The sequence below is a fragment of the Rhinopithecus roxellana genome, chromosome 12 (genome assembly GCF_007565055.1).
Source record: "Rhinopithecus roxellana isolate Shanxi Qingling chromosome 12, ASM756505v1, whole genome shotgun sequence".
In the NCBI taxonomy this organism is placed as follows: domain Eukaryota; kingdom Metazoa; phylum Chordata; class Mammalia; order Primates; family Cercopithecidae; genus Rhinopithecus; species Rhinopithecus roxellana.
In genome coordinates this window covers 65,877,924-65,899,237 of record NC_044560.1, presented here as the reverse complement: position 1 = coordinate 65,899,237, position 21,314 = coordinate 65,877,924, and the positions used below count along the sequence as shown (strand labels likewise).

At 35.8% G+C, this 21,314-nt stretch overlaps 1 protein-coding gene across 1 annotated transcript in view; it reads left to right on the top strand.

Moving 5' to 3' along the window:
• The window catches only part of TTLL7 (tubulin tyrosine ligase like 7), a 91,030-nt gene that overhangs the window by 38,465 nt on the left and 31,251 nt on the right, over window positions 1-21,314 (top strand). Inside the window, exons 11-18 of the mRNA XM_010382522.2 lie at window positions 1,166-1,313; window positions 1,400-1,473; window positions 2,728-2,863; window positions 4,874-4,960; window positions 9,691-9,889; window positions 13,384-13,589; window positions 14,579-14,713; window positions 16,884-16,964. Of these exons, the coding sequence (XP_010380824.2) occupies window positions 1,166-1,313; window positions 1,400-1,473; window positions 2,728-2,863; window positions 4,874-4,960; window positions 9,691-9,889; window positions 13,384-13,589; window positions 14,579-14,713; window positions 16,884-16,964 (1,066 nt within the window). The remainder of the gene's footprint in view (window positions 1-1,165; window positions 1,314-1,399; window positions 1,474-2,727; window positions 2,864-4,873; window positions 4,961-9,690; window positions 9,890-13,383; window positions 13,590-14,578; window positions 14,714-16,883; window positions 16,965-21,314) is intronic.

The window sequence follows — 21,314 nt, the reverse complement described above, 5'->3', positions numbered from 1 at the left end:
CTCTCTGTTTTGGTTTTGTTTTTTGTTTTTGTTTGTTTTTTTTCGTTTCCCCCTAAAGGCGAGGGCCAAATTGCTTTTGCTTTTTTCTTGGAGTAACCCTGTTTCTGCTAGGTCTTTCAATGATGGTATGGTAGTGTTTAAGTTGGAGGAGTTGGAGAGAAAAATCCTCAGGTTTGTGTTATTTTACCAGCTATGTGGCAGGGAAGAGAGAGAAAGTGGTTTAGAGGAAAATAATCCCAAAACAGGACTTTTCCTTGAAAATCAGAGAGTTAGAAGTGAATTTTTATAATTGAGTAAAGAATGGGAAGGACTATGCAGATGTTTTCAAATAAGTGATGATTGTTAGGCTGAGATTTCGGTCAGAAATGAAAATGGATTAAAGAATGGTCAGTATAAATGGAATTGGGTTGAAGAAGGAGAAGTGAACCATTTCTTATTAAGTACCTATTAATGTTAACACAAATTAATCTTTTTTTTTTTTTTTTTTTGAGACGGAGTCTCGCTCTGCTGCCCAGGCTGGAGTACAGTGGCCGGATCTCAGCTCACTGCAAGCTCCGCCTCCCGGGTTTACGCCATTCTCCTGCCTCAGCCTCCCGAGTAGCTGGGACTACAGGCACCCGCCACCTCGCCCGGCTAGTTTTTTGTATTTTTTAGTAGAGACGGGGTTTCACTGTGTTCGCCAGGATGGTCTCGATTTCCTGACCTCGTGATCCGCCCGTCTCGGCCTCCCAAAGTGCTGGGATTACAGGCTTGAGCCACCGCGCCCGGCCACACAAATTAATCTTATAAGAACGCAAGGAGGAAACAGTATTGCTGACATTTTAGACGGGGAAACTATCTCCAAAGTAGGCAGTTAATTGACCAGCCCAAGATTGTATAGTGGTAAATTGTTGGGGCAAAATGTGAAACTAGGTCTCTCGGATCCTCTAAAACATACACTGTTTCCATTTTGTCTCTGTGTCTTCAGAATTTCTATTTACCATATCTATTGCCAGAGTGCCATATTTGAGGTGTGGTTAGATGAATATAACGTAAGTGAATATATAAGTTTAATAAACATTGATTCTGAGCTTCACTATGTCTCCTGTTCTGCACATTCTCCTCACCGGGATAAGATCAGAACTTGTTCGAATTCTAGAATTTGGTCTTATGTTTTATATTTTAGGACCAGTGACAAAAGAAGAAACTTGGCCAAACAAAAAGCTGAGGCTCAAAGGAGGCTCTATGGTCAAAATTCAATTAAAAGGCTCTTACCAGGCTCCTCAGACTGGGAACAGCAGAGACACCAGTTGGAGAGGCGGAAAGAAGAGTTGGTATGAAAGTTATAAGAAAGTACCCACAATTTAAATTGCATAATTCACTTGTCAGGTTTTATTTGTAAAATTTTTATCATTTCCAGAAAGAGAGACTCGCTCAAGTACGAAAGCAGATCTCACGAGAAGAACATGAAAATCGACATATGGGAAATTATAGGTAACTGTGCTGGTATTTTTGTATAGATTGAAAAAATGAAGTATCAAAGCAGTGATCCTTCATGTTTTAATCTTGTGTGCTTATTTTAAGCATTTTTCTTTGATTCCAAGCAAGTACTTTTGCTTACTGTCTTTCAAGAAAGAAAGGTAGTCAGCAAGGAGATGGTTCAGTCCTTGACAGCGCTCCTGCTAGCCAGCCTCTGGGTGGTTGTAGGAGGTCCTTTTAACCCGCCGTTATCCTGTGACTGTATTTAGTTATAATGTGGTGTTTAAAAAAACGTCAGAATTCAGGTCTCTTGGTATTCTTCCTGTCAATCCATAGTGGTTACTGTACTTTTTCAGGAACCAGGCAAATAATGAAAATGTTTGAAGGAGTTAGGTATGAGACAGTGGAGAGGGATGTGGGCTGTGTTAAACTGGAACCCTTCCACAGTATCACCCTTGACAGAAGCAAACCTCCCCACCCCACCCAGCTCATTGTGTTCTTCGAAAGACTGCCCACTTTCCAACTTTTGACATTGCCTGAGCAGGATAAAGGAATGTATAAGGGCATTCTTGCACTCATGGTAAGATGTTCTTTCATGGCCTTAACACCATCAACAGTAGTGATGAGAACACATTCCTCCCACTCCACCTCTACCCACTTCTCTCTACTAGAGAGGCAAATTCCATCACTACAAAAGAGATCATCAAAACTACTGCCTACATTTTTGTATACTTCGGTAACTACACTAAGTAAAAAACTCCTGTAGTATCCCTTATTAACTGAATACTCTCCTACAAAGTTCAATATTTCTCCAATTTGCCCAATCACCATTCTTCTCCAACCATTTCCCCCTAACTAAACCCTTATACTGTGCCTTCTGGAACTGCACTGTTTAATGCTAATTCTCTAGATAAACTTTATTTGTGGATTTGTGCCACTATCAATGACTATAGACTGAAAACCTTCATAAAGTTGTAAAAATACTCTTGTGCAATCATTAAAGTTTTGAAAGAAGTTCGTTAATTAGTGCCCAGTCAGCAAATAGTTACATTAGAAAGGTACTGAGTGAATCTATTAGGCCAATTATCAGTTTTCTATCTGGAGGTTTAATATTTAATATTATTTTGCACTGATCAGTATAGAAATGCTTATACCTGGCAATATGACTAGTATAGAATAGGTGGTCAAGGATTATCTGTGGAGTTGATCTTAACTATTGAGCTGTGACAGCTTCTTTTTAAAAAATTGGTTTATCTGATTTTGTTGTAGACGAATTTATCCTCCTGAAGATAAAGCACTACTTGAAAAGTATGAAAATTTGTTAGCTGTTGCCTTTCAGACCTTCCTTTCAGGAAGAGCAGCTTCATTCCAGCGAGAGTTGAATAATCCTTTGAAAAGGATGAAGGTAAGATAATGAATGTTTATATAGAGAAAAAAGAATAAAGCTAAACAATATGTCTTTACAGACAAGCCACCTTGGTCCAACATATAAAAACATCTTACTTTTAAGATATGCTTTCCCCAAGCTTTTTATTTTAACAGTTGGTAACATTTCATGATGAACCAACTTACTTCATAAATAAGACATCTACCAAGACAAATTATAGAGTAGAGAATTGTGATATTATGTAGTAATATCAATATATTATAATAATATATCTTATTACATAGATGTGTATATGTAACTGGATAAAGAAACCCATGGAATTAACCTAGTGCTTTGTAGCATTCTTATTTTTTGGATTATAACAAACATTATATAGTACTTTTTCTTGATACTACATAGATCTGGCATATAAGAGGAAGTAAATGAAACACACACACACACACACACACACACACACACACACTCTAATCTGTACACCTTAGTAAAAGGTCTATCAGTTTTCTATTGTAGCGTGACAAACCACTTCATTTATTTGCTCATTACTCTGCAATCTTGGCTGGGCACAGTTGAGTGGTTCTTCTGCTTGTCTTCCCTTGGGTGAATCATATAGTAGCATATATCTGAATGCCCAACTGGGGCTAGAAATCCAGGGTAGCTTCACTCACATGTCTGGTGTGTCAGATAAGATAGCTGGAACATCTGGGAGCTGGCTGGTATCTCTTCCTCCCTACACAGTCTCTCAGCAGGGTAGTCAGACCTCTCAATATAGTAGCTCAGGATTCTAAAAGGGAGCATTTCAAGAAGATTCTTTTTATCCTAGTAGAAGCTCTCTAGTTTAGACCTGATCTCTGCCTACATATGTCCAGACATGACAGATGACCCCAAAGAAGAAAATGGCCACTCATCTCTGCTCACCTAGGAAGAGCTTGTCCCTCTTTGGAATTTAGTTTCTTTACATTACTTTTTACCTACAGCTTTCTGGTGTTTTAGAAAATATGATTGTTTAGTTTATCTGGCCTTTTCTGGCTGTTATGATGAAAGTATCATCTGTTATATTTCTCCTAAACAGAAGCAGAACTCCTTGATTTTCTTTTTGACTATATTGTACTGCTATCCATGGAACTCATTGTAAGATTATTATTTAATAAAAAATGTATAATAAGAGTATTTTGGGATTTCAATAGCTAAATTTCCTTAGATTGGGGCAAAGAGTAACTTATTTTGCACATTTCTACTGTACAGTGAGATTTCTAGTTTCTTCAAAAACCTTTTCTAGCATCCTTTCTTAAATAACTCAGTGATACGGTTGATTATACCTCTTTCAGTGTACCTATTATAGTTGTATTGTTCTGACTTGCCTAATATCCACTGGGGTATATGCTTTTATAAAATTTCCTTTTGATTCAGAATATGACTCTGGAAGAACACAAGAAAGGTGTTAGGGCACTTGTGACTTTTTGCCACCTTTGATGACTATAGAATGAAAACCTTTATAAAGTTCTAAAAATACTTTTGTGCAATCATTGAAATTTTGAAAGAGTTTCATTAAATAGTGCCCAGTTAGCAAATACTCACATTAGAACGTTTCTAAGTGAAACTATTAGTCCAATTATCAGTTTTCTGTCTGGAGGTTTAATATTATTTTGCACTAATCTGTATAGAAATGATTCATAAACTTGAAATCTGGAAATTAGCTTGAACTTTCCAGAAATTTTAGTGTCCAGTGAACTAGTTTATTGAAGTATTATACTCTAAGATTTTAATACTATACCGTACTGTAAAGGTACATTTGTTTATGATAATTAATACAGAGTAGATTTTGGCTATGTATTAATTATAATGCCAGATTTTAGTGAAAGTTTCAAGAGACTTTGCCATGACCCTTTAATATTTCTCTTTGGTTCTGAGCAATCTTCACTAAATAATTTTGGGAATCCTTGCTCTGCATTATTTTGTGGAGATTCATCAACTTGGAAAAATTCTAGAGTCCATTAGTGATTGTAATTTTAATTAGAATATTTTTTGAAGGAGGAAGATATTTTGGATCTTCTGGAACAATGTGAAATTGATGATGAAAAGTTGATGGGAAAAACTACCAAGACTCGAGGACCAAAGGTGCAGTATATCTCTACCTTCCTTAAGTTATCAAAGTAGATGCTACTAGCCCTTGATGCTTCTCACTATAAGAATGACTGGTGCTGCTTTAAAGGAACCATAAGGACTGTGTGCCCAGTGCAGGTAGAGTTTGGAAGATGATGGTATCTTACACTCAGGAGTTTTGTTTTGTTTTATTTTATTAGTTTCATTTGTCATTTTGGTTATTTTCCTGATGTCAGTGAAAATACCATGAGTCAGGGCCAAAAGGGACCCAGAGCTAGTACTCTTATTCTAAACTAAATATTAAGTTTGCCTCATACCTCTAGACAGATAATTATCAGATAAATGGGTAGCATTATAAATAAGGCAAATCATGAAATCTAGAGACCCTAATTAGGAGCCCCATCTTTTGCTGACCTAGCAACATTGATTTTGTTTTAGTTAAAATAGGTGTAATTCCTAGAAATAAGTAGAAAGCTGTTATGTAGATGACATTTACATGTTCTCCCTTTTTTTTTTTGATACAGGATCTCACTCTCACCCAGGTTAAAGTCCAGTGGTGTGTTCATACCTCACTGTAGCCTCACACTCCTGGGCTCAAGTGATCCTCCTGCCTCAGCCTCCTGAGTAGCTGGGACTACAGGCACATGCTACCATGCCTGGCTAATTTAAAAAAATTTCTTCTTCTTCTTCTTCTTCTTTTTTTTTTTTTTTTTTAGGAGATAGTGTTTTGCTGTGTTGCCAAGGCTGGTCTTGAACCCCTGGTTTCAGGCAATCCTCCTGCCTTGGCCTACCAAAGTGCTGGGATTATAGGCATGAGCCACTGCGTCCAGTGCTGTTCTTCTGATATATGTCAAAGTTCTTGTTAGTAGAGTAGGAAAGAGTTGAATTAGAAAAATCTTGGATTTTTTTTCATTCCATTCCATTTATATTTCAGAATTACTATGCTATCTTTTTGTCCTTAGACACTTCATCTTCTATCATATTTTCATGCTTTTCCATGCTTCTGAAATGTCTTCCTACTAAAAAAAAAAGTCATTGACTTCTTGTTTGATTAGAGTCTCCTTCCTATTTCAGCTGAACCACTGTTGCTTGTGTGAAACCTTCCCTCATTTCCCCAGTTAAGCTTAGACCTTCCCTTCTGTCTTTCTCCTGCTGTTCCATAAATAATACTTCCGTGGAGCAGTTGTGACAAGTAATTATTTGCATGTTTGCCTCAGTACGAGGCTGCACGTTCCTTGAGGGTAGCAAGTAGATTTTCATCTTTGCATCTCTAGAACCTAGCCAGTGTCTGACACACAGTAGGTTCTCAAAATCCATTAGTTCAGTTTGTTAAATATATCCCTAAGAACCTCATTGGCTAGTAGAAGAGCAGACAGGTAATTAAAAAATCAGGGAGTAATGTGGCAAGTACTATAATAAAGGGAGTGTAAAGTACTACAGCAGCATAGGGAAGAAAGGGATTGGTAGCATGTGGACGGCTTCAGAAAGGTAGTGCTGTTAGAACTGGATCTTGAAAAATGAGTAGTGCTCTAAGCGTTAAGAGAGGTGGAAGAGGCAGGTCACGGTGGCTCATGCCTGTAATCCCAGCACTTTGGGAATCCAAGGTGGGCGGATCACAAGGTCAAGAGATTGAGATAATCCTGGCCAACATGGTGAAACCTCATCTCTGCTAAAAATACAAAAATCAGCTAGGCATGGTGGCATGTGCGGGAGAATCGCTTGAACTCGGGAGGTGGAGGTTGCAGTGAGCCAAGACTGTGCTACTGCCCTGTGGCCTGGCAACAGAGCGAGACTCTGTCTCACACACAAAAAAAGAGGTGGAAGAACATTTAGGGTATATAGGACATTAAAGGCAAAGATATGGAATTATGATACTGTATAGGATGTTGTAGAAACATGAAAAGTTTGGTATGACTCAAGTGGAAGGTTCTTGGATAGTGAAATGATATGGGTGAGCCTGTTTAAGAGATAAGAGATTAGCTGATGGAGATCTTGGATGTCAGAGACTGTTCCAAATTATGTGCTCCATATTGAGGCATTGCAGAATATGTCATTGATACCTCCTTTGGAAGAAGTATATTTTAGAGTATCTGTAAAAGTAAATACTTGCATGAGTCATGGCATTACTTTGGGAAACACTGGGAAACTTCTAAGCTTTGTATATTAATTATTGCTATTCAGCAAACTAGACATGAGATATCCTGGAGGCACAATGTTTCTGGCAGAATGGCAAATGCAGAAGCCTTGAGACAGCTTTATATTGTCTTATATTTTCCTGTGTTTCATTTATATAAGGCTTGTCATCCAAACAAAAATATAACCTTGGGAGGAAGAATTCACTTTGTCTGATTTGTTCAGTCCCTTTCATTCTAGGCAAGTAGTGGGAGCTAGCAATGTATTTGTTGAAATGAAATGAACTAGATATTTCCTGTAGTTGTTAAAGCCAGCTATATTTCAAAGTTATTGAAGTCTGCATAATCAGTCTGAAGTAGAAGCATTTTTATAACTTTTAATTTTATGTTGTTTACCAAGGGTCCAAAGTGAGCCAAACTTCAAAGCAGCCGTTCCTTTTTAGAGGGATGATATAACACACAAAACATTGATTTCCGGTGTCTTTACTGGTAGAAGTATAATTGGAGATAATCAAAGTTAAAACTGGTACTTGTAGTAGGAAAAACAATAACTTTTCACTTACTTGAGAATCTAAGAAATATTAGCTACATAAATAATATCACATAAAGTGTTAGGTTGGTGCAAAAGTAATTGCAGTAGAATATTAGCAATGTTCTTTTTATTAAGCTGGGTGATAGGCATGTGGGTGTTTATTCTTTATGCATTTATATATTTTTTATATATGGCCTACTTCATAATAAAATTGGACATAAAAAATAAGTACTATGGTTGTGTCGTAACTCAATGCCAGTTTACAAATTCCATTTTGTAGTTAAGACACTATTTAGAGTTTATGTTGCTGTGACTGCTAGTTAATTATTGCTTGAACAGTGTATTGGTCAGAAAGTCCCAAGTGCATATAAGACACAAAGGCTCAGCTGTACGTTTCCCCTTGTGATTCTTTATAGGGTCGAATAACTCATTATGTAGTCAAGCTCTTTAAGAACACTTAAAGCTGTTTGCTACATGAAGGAAGGCACTACTAGCAAGCCTGATTGTGCCACTGTTTCTTCTGGGTATGCTAAACTTCTGAGGAAACAACCTTCCTCTAGAATTCATATTCCCCAAGATTGTCAAAATGTTTGATGATTGTGTTACTGTTAAATGTTTTTGTGCATATCTCTTTGAACATTGTCAGTACTTAGTAAATATTAGACCATCAGAAAGAGCACATACTTTTAAACACAAGTTGATACCTTAGTGAATTAAACTACTTTCCTGCTTTGGTTATTTTTCATCCTTTGCAAAGGCTATAAATTTAAGAAGATCATGCTTTTTGGCTCACTCTGTATTCCAGGCACTTCATGAAATGCTGTTTCTCTATTTTTATTCTACACTGTTACACTAGAGGGTATACCTTCTTTCAGTGAAATCCCATGCTATCCAAGGATTTCATTATAGTGTATGCTAACATCAAAACATTTTTGTTTGATTTAACAGAGAGCAAGCAACTAGTATACAACTGAAGGAACCTCTCCCATCAGGAATAGGAGGCATATGGTGTGTGTAATAAATAGTCTCTTAGAATGACTGAGTTATGAAACTGTCTTGTTCTTGGTTATGCACATTCTTTCTGATGTGAAACTGTCCCATGTCCCTTTCCTTCCATTCCTTCAGCTGGCATCATTAGAAATACATTGATTGGGAGGACTAGAAACAAGTGATTCTAATAGGGATAGTGACACATAATAGCATGGCATTTTCAATCTTTACAGATTTTCCCTTCTATATTAGAGGAATTTGTCCTTCCCCCATGAAAGTTTACTGCTACTGATCTTCATATTATATTATTAATTTTTAGAATGTAGCACGGGCAATGAAAAATTATGTCATTCTATTGTGGCCAGAAGCTACGTGCCAGAGATAGGAGTACTCTGAGAAAAAGACATCAGTTGTTCTTGAGCAGTTTGGAAGGTGGACAGTTAACTAAAAATTCTATTTTTATAAATATCCACAGCCAGTTAGTTATGTGAGGGATACGTAACTTCTTGCTGCACATTATCTGAATGGATAGGCTCACAGAAAATGTTTTAGTATTCTTATTCTTTATCCTTCTTGCCCCTCTTTCTCCTCCCACCCCCTCACACACAACAGACACACACACACCACACACATACACAGATGCACTCGTGTGTGCACATGCATACACATTTATTGAGTAACTCTGAATGTTAATGATACGACAAAGGTATATCTCTGAGTCTTGATGAGTAATCTTTCTTATGGAATGAAGAAAAGCTGATTTTATTTCTGATTTTTATATTTTTATCTCAAATATTTTCCCTTTATTTTGTTATTCTTTGTTTATAGATACTCTGGCCCTTTATTCCAGTCATGTGGGAATAACATATTCCTCAATCATGATTATATCATTTAAGAAAGGATATTTTGCAGAAACAATAATCAGTGCATAGCACTGTAGGCTAAGCAGCATGGCAGCAATAGTATTTGGGGGGATTCTCAACCTTCAGTAAAAAGCAGCAAGCATAGGGGGACATTTAAAATAGTAACTAATCATATCAGTAAACCTTTTTAAAGAATTCTAACAAAATAACATGTTTCCGTCTTTTTAGCCTCTGTGTTCTATGCCTGAGAGTACTGAGATAATGAAAAGACCGAAGTACTACAGCAGTGACAGCAGTTATGATAGTAGCAGCAGCTCTTCGGAATCTGATGAAAATGAAAAAGAAGAGTACCAAAATAAGAAAAGAGAAAAGCAAGTTACATATAATCTTAAACCCTCCAACCACTACAAATTAATTCAACAACCCAGTAAGTCAATTTCTTCTAATTTAGATGTTGTATAAAGAATTATGGAACTGAAATTATTAAACTCAATAAAAGGTCCTTGGGCCAAATGAACCCTGTTGTGTGTGAGGAGACCTGGATTCCATCCCCCTTCCTTCCCTAACCAGACTCGGGCACATCCCTTAATCCCTTTCAAGATCTGCAAATAGAAAACGAAAGGTCTGGATTAAGGATCTGTTCTTCTATATTTCATCATTTTTTTTAGGTGCCAGATTTTTGCTTGGGTTTTGTAAAATGTGCCTCATGGCTGATCTGATGATTACATGTCTCTTAAGCCAATATATTCTCTTCTCATTCAATTTCCGCCCCTCTACTTCTTTCACCCACTTTGTTTTATGCTGTCACTTATTATATATATTTTTAAAAGTATGTATCTCCTTAGGCATTTGACTTGAATGTAATCTTTAAGTTACATAATTGTGAAATAGTTGAAGTTTTGTTCTCTCCCATTTTCATCACCAGTGAGTACTTAAGCAGGGCTTATGATGCATACGAACTACTTAGGAGAGCAGCCAACCACTGCTCCATCTCCTTCCTTTTCTGCTTCCTTTTCTCTCTATTTGTATTTCTTTTTACATTCTCTTTCTCTTCCTTTGTCTCTTCTTTCATTTATTCTTCAATTCCAAGTGTGCAATATTGTGTCTGTGATTTTTCTTTCATCCCCAAATGTCCAGTGTGGGATTGCTGTTTGCCTAGATTCAGTTGGAAAACCCCTTCCTGATGCTGCCTCTAGTCCAGGACTTTTCTGAACCCCTGTCTGTCATATCTCTGTTTGCCTTGTGCTCCACTGTCCTAGGGTTCCGCTAAGGGAATCAGCTCAATAATGCAGTGAACACAATTGTGAGCCCTTTTTACCCTCAGCAATGTATTTAATATGTTAACTTCCCTGATAATGTGGATATTTTAAAACTGGCCTTAAACACTTATGGCAAAATGCATGAGGAATACAGAACCAATAGATGAAGCTTTTACAGGAATGGTCTTTGTTTATATGTTATTCTCTAAAGAAACATGCTACTACATATCTTTCAGGGTTTATGTCTTTGGAGGGAAATTAATGTTTTGTGTTCCATTTCATTTATTTATTTACTCATTCATTTAAGAAATGTTTATTGAGCACCTGTTATACAGTTTGTAAGCTATTTAATCATTTGCTTCCTTTTTTCTTAAGGATTCCTTAAATACTTTCAGTGTGTCTTTGTGTAACTATGGCTCTGTGTTGGTTTCAGAAGCTGACATTTTTATGCCTAAATTTGGCCAGTTTTTAATTCCCTTTCCTGTTAGCTGATGTGTGCCTCCCTAATGGCATGAACTGATGGGAGATGAGGACAGGTTAGAGAAAAACTTGCTAACATTCTTATAGCTCTGAGATTGTTCTTTCTTCTCAGACCAATAGGTTAACAAATTGAGATCAGACAAAAGTGCACTAAAATATACAGATTTTAAAAATGTTTTTAAGTATGAAATTTCATTTGAAATCTAGCCTAATTTAGTTACATGTCTTTTTTATTAGTTATATTTTATTTTTATATTCATGAGGAATTGTAGCAAGCCTTTTACTTTGTGTTATCTTCTCTCTTTAATCTTACACCAAGGAACACTTGAGTTCTTACACCAAAAACTTGAGTTTTGTCTTCAGAGTGATGCTGATGATCAAGGACACAATCCAGATTATATGTAACACTTTCTCTTATATATAGTTTGAAAAATTCTAACTTATTTCAGCTTCAAAGGGATATGCAGGTTACAATGATTTTTTTGTGAATCTACCCAAACATCATTGGCATGTCTAGCTACTTAGTTATTCTGTCTGAATTTCTAGCATGTGTAGGCAAAAGAAAAAAAAAGGAATCTGTGATGATTCAAGACAAAGGATATTTTCTTTCTGCCCAGTGATCAGGTTGTATACAACCAAACCATTACCATAACCCCTCAAAGGGAGTAGGACTACAGTACAGTTACTAGCACATGCCTTGGGTATTTTCTTAGTATAAGTTTGCTCTTGGTGCACATTAAATATGTGCAGTTCTTTGTTTAAAAAAAAAAAAAAGATTGACCGGTGGTATGTTCCTCACATAGCCCTTCTGCCCTTCTCTAGAAATATAGAGGCAGTGTCATTTTGAAAAGCGGTGACAGTTTTCAGGTTCAGAAGGAAGTTAATCTTTGGAACAAAGAGAATTTTTAAAAAAATCTTTTATAGCTTTAATAAGTATAACTTTTTGTATTCTCCAAAATTTAATTTAGAAGTATATCCCAAATATAAGACTTATGTCTTTTCCTTTTATAAAGGTTTAATTTTTTTTCAACAGCTAATGAAGAGAAATATTTGGGTATTCAACCTGGCTTCATGTGAATTTTACTAAATTATTTAATTAATGAAGATGTATTCCCCAAGCAGAGAAAGAATACAGAACAGAGGATATATAAACCATAGGAACTGAAAAACAATAAAAATATTGATAGTATTGAGTGATGATCTATTGCCCTGTGTCAGGAGTCAAAATTTATCTGGAACAGTTGGTTTTCTTTATTAGATGTTCCTAATATGCACTGGGGAAGATATTTTATGATTTCTCTTAGATATTTGTTCTGATAACAACCCTATAGATCTCTATATTTTTTTCTTCACTTAAGTCTTTTTCTATTGGAATTTAACCTACTTTAAAAAATTATTTACTCTTTGAATTAGAATGCTCTCTGTTCAGTACTACTCTTTATAATAACCAATTCTATATTTAAATTCCATTAGGATAATCTCAATTTTGTTTTATTACTGTTTTTTTTCCTCATGGGTTCTAAATTCTATAACTTAACCTACTTAGCCTGTCCACTTTCTATGCTCCTTCCAGCCCTCCCTATGAATCTTGCTGTAAAATATTCAATCTCTAACCTATACACAGATTCTTATAAGTGGCCAGTCAAATCCCAAGGGATAGTGGATAGCATCATGGAATTATACAAACAGGGAAGACACTGGAATTAGATAGGGTCAGGACTGAAACCTGATCTTGACCACTTTCTTGCTGTATGACCTTGAAAAAGTTCTTTCTCTAAGCCTCTGAGCAATGGAGATCCCTACTTCAGAGGGTTTCCATGAGGACTAAGATAAAAGTGTAGCACTTAGCACAATGCCTGGCTTATAGAAGGTGCTCCATAAATGTTAATTTTCCTTTCTTCTGGTTCTTTTATCTCATGTTTTGAAGATATAATTTTGAAGGATTGTTGATAGTAGTATTCCCACAAGAGCCATTTTTTATACATCAGAGGGGTTCTGCAACAAGTTCACTGTTGTTGAAAAATGTATTCCAAACTCATATTCCCATGATGATGCCTATGCTTTGACATTTATTGCCACTTCACTACTAGCTGCTATAATCTTTAGTTTATATAGACTTAATAGAGTAAAAAACTTGTATTAATACTGCTACTGTAGTATCCCTCTTCTCCATCACTGATAGGCTCCATAAGGCGTTCAGTCAGCTGCCCTCGGTCCATCTCTGCTCAGTTGCCTTCCAGTGGGGACACCCGCCCATTTTCTGCTCAACAAGTGATATCTGTGTCACGGCCAACTTCTGCGTCTCGGTCACATTCCTTAAACCGTACCACCTCCTACATGAGGCATCTGCCTCACTGTAATGATGCCTGCTCTACCAACTCTCAAGTGGTAGGTCATCTGTTTTGCTCTTTCAAGTTTATAGGGAGCTCTGTACTCAGGCAAGGGGGATCAGATGAGAGGAGGACAGACTGAACCTCAGATCCTTTCCATAATTCAACTCATGACCTCTTGAAATTTGGATTATTCACCTACCTTAGCCTGCAATTTAGTATGACTCTTAAAAGGTGCAGACTTCACTCTGTCACAGAACTCAAAGATGAACACTGAGAATAGCATTATTTTATTTTCTGTTTGCTGATGTGGTAGGATAATATTACTGAAAATTACCTGAGTAAATGCATGGTTTTGCAGTGTATTATGCAGTCTCTCTTTAAATTTGAGGAAGTTTGGAAAATTTTACTTAATGGGACAGTTGATTAATAGGTTAAAAAATGATAAATTAGAGCACTTAAGTACAATGTTATTTATAATGTGTTCTGTATGTTAAATTAGCATTGAGTATTCCCTTGTTAGCACAAATCCCAGAGATGTGGTATTGAGAAAATAGTGAATTTAGTTTGTAAGAAGGCTTACTTTTAGATGCTCAAACAGATAGCTCCAACTACCTTCACGTAGACTAAGGATTTATTTAATTTGTTTATTTAATATGGATCGTGTTTCCAAAGGGAAGTCAGGAAATATAAGTGAATGAATTTCACTTGGTAATAATGAATTTTTTTTTTCTAATCAAGAAAAATTGCCTAAGGTATATGTAGCAAATGAAACTGACCAGGAAGTCCTTTTTAAGTATTTATATATTTTTATTTTAGTACTTTTAGCTAAATAAGTATAACCTTGTGGAAGTATGAAAGACACTCTTGGGATTCGTATCCATTTAATCCAAAGAATTCACAAGTGTAAAAGAAAATTTTCTTCCTTTTTCATTGTTACTGTTTTCAGTTAAAAGTGCATCATTTTTACCTAGAAATATCTTTCAGATTATACTGGCACAATGAAATAAGACCCCCTCCAAATATCTGTATTCTTTCAAATTTAAGAGTGAGTCTTTGCGGCAACTGAAAACAAAAGAACAAGAAGATGATCTAACAAGTCAGACCTTATTTGTTCTCAAGGACATGAAGATCCGGTTTCCAGGAAAGTCAGATGCAGAATCAGAACTTCTGATAGAAGATGTGAGTATCTGATGTGTCTAAAATGCCAAGGAGCTGGTACCTTTTTATTTTTCTTAAAATATTAAAATTTCTTTCCTGAAGGCATTATGCTCAATGACATAGTAAATTTAATTGATGTCTTTCCAACCTCTACTAGCTTTAGAAAATGCAGGGGTTTATTTTAATTGTTACAATTCATGAACAGTGAGATCAGATTATAATCAGCAGTGCAAAATATCTTTTAGTATATAGTGCTTAAAGTCTGCTTCATCAAGTGAGGATAATTAGTGTTAAATAATTATTGTTCTTAATGATTAAGCAAATATCATGTTAAACTTGCCTCTATAAAGATTTAGAAAGAACTAATATGGAATGGGGTATGATGAAAAACGTGGGGCTGTGGCATAAAATGTCAAGAATAATTTGAATGTGACACCTCGAATGTCACATTTTTGGGGTCAGAATTTTGAAATGACTTATGTGGAGCTGTGTGTTTTTCTTGTTACACACACATGTGCACCACCCAGTGGAACATTCTAAAAGGTCAGAGGGTCCTAAAATTCACATTAAAATCAGTGACTTACTCCTAATTTAGAAAGAGGGTCCACGTTATTTCAGATAATTTTGGTGAAAGAGCACTTCTTCATGCAAGGTTACATTTCTTCATTCAAACATCCTTTTCATTCTTAGATAATTATTCAGTAATAGAACCTTGTGTTTTTGGTGGGGGCACATATATTTTATAAATATATTAAAAATATATTTTGGGCCTTTTTTGTAAATATAATTTTATAAATTATATACATAAAATATATGTATTTTTTTTTCCCAGAGGAGAAGGCACCATCTAGTGGCCAGTTATAGGATAAAAACTACAGCCATGCACTTGGACTTTTCGTTTTTTAGCATTTACTTTAGACCTGTCTAAAGCAAGTGTATAGAAACAAAAAGCAAACAAACAACAGTAAAAGAGACTTCCTTGCTGAAAAATACCCATAATTGCGATTTATATTATGTACTGATGACACAGTCATAAGCAAAGCCCCTAATTATTATTTTGTTGATATATATTTTTGAAAAGTGAAAATGGTAACTCGTTTGCAAGTTAGGTGCTACTTAGTTACATCAAAGGAAATGAAAGAAAGCATTGGATGTTAAGGATTATGCTAGATGTGCTTTTATTTACCTATGTCATCTTATCTGATAAAATTATTTTCTACATATAGCCAATGACTTTGTAGCACTTTATTTTATGTATTTCTTGAGATATTAGTTATATCCCATCTTTTTTAATCAGGTAGAAGAAAATTAAACAGAGAGTAAAACTAACATTTGTGACTATCGTGATTGTTCTATAAAGAATGTATATAGGCTTATATAATTAATAAAATATAATTAATAATTATGTCAGACATCAAATTGTTTACTGTATGTTCACTATGTGTGAACATTTTAATCTGTTTACTACAGTATATATTACAAGACTATATATTCAGAAGTTTTGCAGACTTGCACAGAAAACAAAACAAAGTAGTAGAATTCTCATTTTATATAGGCTGCCTTCTAATGCATTATTCAATATTTTATTACTATGAATGATGTCATAAATCAGCCTCTAAAATACAAATGAAAAATCTATGTCTTGGATTTCTTGCCAAATCTTACGTTCCTGAAGGTATTTGACTTTCATTCATTGGAGATTGTTTTTTGTTTTTGAGACAGAGTCTCACTCTGTTGCCCAGGCTGGAGTGCAGTGGTATAATGTCAGTTCACTGCAACCTCCACCTCCTGGATTCAAGTGATTCTTGTGCCTCAGCCACCCAAATAGCTGGGATTACAGGCATGCACCACCATGCACAGCTAATTTTTATACTTTTAGTAGAGATGGGGTTTTGCCATATTGGCCAGGCTGGTCTTGAACTCCTGGCCTCAAGTGATCTGCCTGTCTTGGCCTCCCAAAGTGCTGGGATTACAGGTGTGAGCCACAGAGATTGTATTCTTAATGCAACTAGAATAGAAAGCTTTGGACGTAGATGGCTTCTTTAATTTCTATTAGAAATCTTTGCACATGTCTTTTTATGAAAGTTGGCATTATTTGTTGCAAGTAATATTGTAGTGCTTTCATTACACAAATTAATTTAAAAAATGGGTTTCAACCTGTAAATTTCTTAATGTTCATCCTTCCAAACAGATCATCGATAACTGGAAGTATCATAAAACCAAAGTGGCTTCATATTGGCTCATAAAATTGGACTCTGTAAAACAACGAAAAGTGAGTAATGCTCAAAAACAGTTTTTTCCTCTTGGATTATGTATTAAGCTAGGACCATTAAGCCAAATTCATAGACAGACTTTATATTTGCTCATTTGTTTACTCATTTCTTCAACAAATACTTATTAAGTATCTATTATGGGTCAGGCACTCTTCTAGGTTCTGAAGATACAAAAGTGAATTGTAAAAAATCCATGCTTTCATAGAACTTACATTCTAGTTAAGATGTCTGATAATAAATAAATATGTAATAGAATGTAAGGTAGTACAGTCAACCTTCTATGTCTGTGGCTTTCGCATCCATGGATGCAACCAACCAGGGATTGAACATGTTTGGAAAAAAAAAGGATGGCTGTGTCTGTACTGAACATGTACAGACGTTTTTTCTTTTCTCATTATTCCTAAACAATACAACAGTATAACAACTATTTACATAACATTTACATTGAATTAGATATTATAAGCAATTATAAGTAATCTAGAGATGATTTAAAATGTACAGGAGGATGTACATAGGTTATATGCAAATATTCCACCATTTTATATCATGTACTTGAGCATCCATGTATTTTGCTCTCTGGGGGTGGGGGGGTCCTGAAGCCAATCCTCACAGGTGCAGAGGGACAACTGTACTAAGTACTATGAAGAAAAATAAATTGAGATAATAAATAGAAGGTAGCATTTGAGCAGAGACTTAAATGAAATGAGAATCATGCTATACAGATATCTGCAGAGACAATGTTTCAGGCAGAGGGAAGAACAAATATAGAGATGCTGAGGTAGAAATTAGTTTGATGGGTATATGAAGCAGAGCAAGGCACCATTTTATTTATATATTCATAGGATAGTCTGTTTTAGCTGGAAAAGAGTGAGTGATGGGGTGTTGGTAAGAGATAAGATTGGACAGATAGGGAGGACCTAGGTCACAACTTTATAGGCTATGGAAGGATACTGGGTTTTATTCCAGTTGATGAGGAACCACTGGAAAATTTGAGTAGAGAAGTTACATAGCCTGTTTGAATTTAAGAGAATCATGAGAACTACTTGTGGAGAATAGAACTGGAGGAGCAGGAATTTGGCAGAATAGAAGTAGGGACCAGCTAGAAGGTTGTTAGGGTAACCGAGGCAAGAGCTAATGGGTGCTTAGCTAGGGTGGTAACTGAGTGGATGGATGCTGGAGAAAGAGGGGAAGGGTGTTGCTGTTTCTGTTGTTTCATTTTATTTTGACCATGTTGATGTTGATATATTGATTGGACATCCAAGTGAAAATGTTGATTGTATAGTTGTATAAGAGTTTTGAGTTTAGGGCTAAGATTGTGTATGGTGAACAAAAATTTAGGAGTCTCTAAGATATTTAAGGTGTCAGCTAGATGAAACTACCTCAAGTTTCAAGGACTAAGGCCTGGGCCTCTCCTACATGTAGAAATCAGAAAGATGGGGGGAATCTACCAAAGAGGACTGAGAAGGAACAGCCAGTAAGATGTGAAGAAACCATGAGAACTGGGTGTCCTTGAAGTCAAGTAAAGAAATTATTTTAAGGACAGAGTAATCAATTGTGTCATGTGTGGCTGACAGAGGTTGTAAGCTAAGCATTGAGAACTGACTGTAATTTTTGGCAATGTGGATGTTAGTGATGACCCTAATCATAAAATTAGTGGGGTGGTGGGGAGTAAAACTTGGAATATGTACAAGAAGAAGAAAAGTGGAGAGCAAAACACCACAGTTACTACAGGCACTTTTTCAAGGAATTTTGCTATAGAGGGGAATGGGAAATGTGGTGGTGGTAGATGGAGAGGAATGTGGGCCAACAAGGGTTTTTTTTTTTTTTTTAAGATGAAGGTATTTTTAGTTTGTATGATGATGAGAACGATTTAGAAGAGAGGAATGGCACAGGAAAGAGGTGATAAAAAGTTCTTGAGTAAGTAAGCTGTGAGAGGGGGAGGATTTTCCTAATCAAGAGCATTTATTCTAACAGGAGAGAAGGCAGGTGCATGGGAATGTGGTGGGAAGATGGGAAAGTTTTCTTCCGGTGGGGAGGGCTTTTGGAGATTTGGGGAGAGAGTATAAGGTACGTAATAGCTGTCTTGGAGAATGGAAGAGTGGAGTGGCCAGCACGGTGAAGGGCCCATCAACTGCACTGTAACATTGTTTTCTGGGAGATAGGCTATTTTAGTAGCAGAGTGAAGTTGTTGAATTCCTTCAATAATACAAACTATCATTTGCCCTTTCTCAGAATTATCATGGATAAGCTGAAACTTGATGCTGATTACATGATGACTCTTAAATTATATACTTTTATCTGAGTAAGCTGAACTCACTATTGCACATTATCTCATTCAACAAATACTTGCTTAGTGTCCTGCCATGTGCCACGTAGAGTACACTGTTGAGGAGGGTATAGTAAAGCTGGTGACAGAAGCAGATTGCAAAACACATGGGAAGCCCTGAATATGTTTTCAGGTCGCTGACTTTGGTTTCCATTAATGGAGATACAGACTTTTTATTCGAATTGGAACCCTGAATTTCCTTAAGTCCGTAAAATTTTTGTTATCTAGAAGAGAGGGAAGTGTGGGTAAGTTGCTAATTTAAAAAAATAGTACGATATTAATAATACAGGATAAATGTGGCATTTCAAATCAATAGAGAAAAGATGGCTTTTCTACTCAGTGGTACAGAAGCAACTATCTATTTGTAAGAAAATGAAGTTGGAGCCTTAATTCTCACCATATAAAAACAAACTTCATATAATTGCAGTTTTCTATGTAAAAAAGAAAATACTAAAGATTTGGAAGAAAATACAGAAGGATAAGTTTATAATCTTAGAGTGGGAAAACAGCTTAAGAAAATACCTAAAACCTAGAAGGCTTAAATGAAAAGATCAACAGATTTGATTACATAAAATCTTACGAAAGGTAAAAAATATCTTAAAAGGCAGAAGTTGTGAGGGCAATTGGGTGGGGGATGGGGAGGAGTTTGAGGAGAATAGATAAGTAAACATAAAATGAAAAGTAACACTAGTGAACCAATACCTTCTGCAAATCAATCAACAAAAGAAACTTGCCTGTAAGTATTGACACATAAAATGGCAAAGCATATAAAAAGACCATGAAAAGACAACGTATGGATTTCACATAGCCATTTAACACGTAAATAGATCCTTGACCTTACTAATGAAGAAGAAAAAGCAAGTAAAAAACATCATATGGGCAAAAAAAATAATAAGACACATAATATCCGGTGATGGAAATAGTATGAGTAAAAGGGCCTTTGCTATACTATTAGAAAGAAAGAGAGTACATTGGTACAAGTCTTTAGAAAAATAATTTGTAGTATCTATTACAATGACATGTTTATAATCTTTATAACTCAGCAAAACCACTTCCAGCATTCCATCCTACAGAATAATTGCCTGAATGTATAAAAGATTTTTTTGTACATGAACATTCATCACAGTGATAAGGCATCTCCATGGAAAGGGCTTGTGAAGTAACGGTGGTGTGCGTTTGTTTTGTGTTGAGGTAGGAATAAGGGAAAGAGGCAGAGAGTGTCTCTCCCTGACCCCAGGACCTTGCTTCAGCTGTCCTTGCTAAGTAGAATCCCTTCTTTACAATCTCACACACCACATATTTTGAAGATCCAGCTGCATCTCCTTCACAAAGCATCTGGAGTCCCCTACAACCAGATATCTTTCCCTACTTGAATCTTCATGGCACTTTGTATTCAATTATCTTATGATCTCCCTTGAGAAATTTATGGATAATTTTTCCATCCCTCTAAAAAGCCAGAGGACGGGTCTCATTTTGTAGTTACCTTCAGGGGGCTTTCTGTCAATTTTTGTTAAGTTGATTCCATTCTAGACTTTTAATTCTAGACTCAATAGCAAGGTAGCTGCTTCTTTCCGTGGCCATCTTTCCTTACTGGTTAGTGATATGTTTATTTGAACAGGAATAATAAGACAGTGCTATTCTGTTTTATACATGTGATGTGAGAAGACCTGATAAACATTGATGGGATGATTAAATGATATGTGTGAATAATAATATTTGTGAATTGGAAGAAACAGTTTCAATAGGGTTGTTATGCTCAATTGACTTTCTACATTTAGAGGAAAAATAAATGCTTGTTTATAAATTTACTACTGAGTACATATACCAGTGTATCTACTTCTTTGATACTGATTTACTCTAAGAAAATAGGAGTAAACTATTTTTATGTAATCTTTTCTTCCAGTTCTCAGAGGTGCAACCACCTTTAAGTGTTATACACTGTTATGTGGAGGGAGTGGAAGCACTAATGTGAGGGGAGGAGCTTTATTACCATTTTTATACCCTGCTAGTCTTTTTTTTTTTT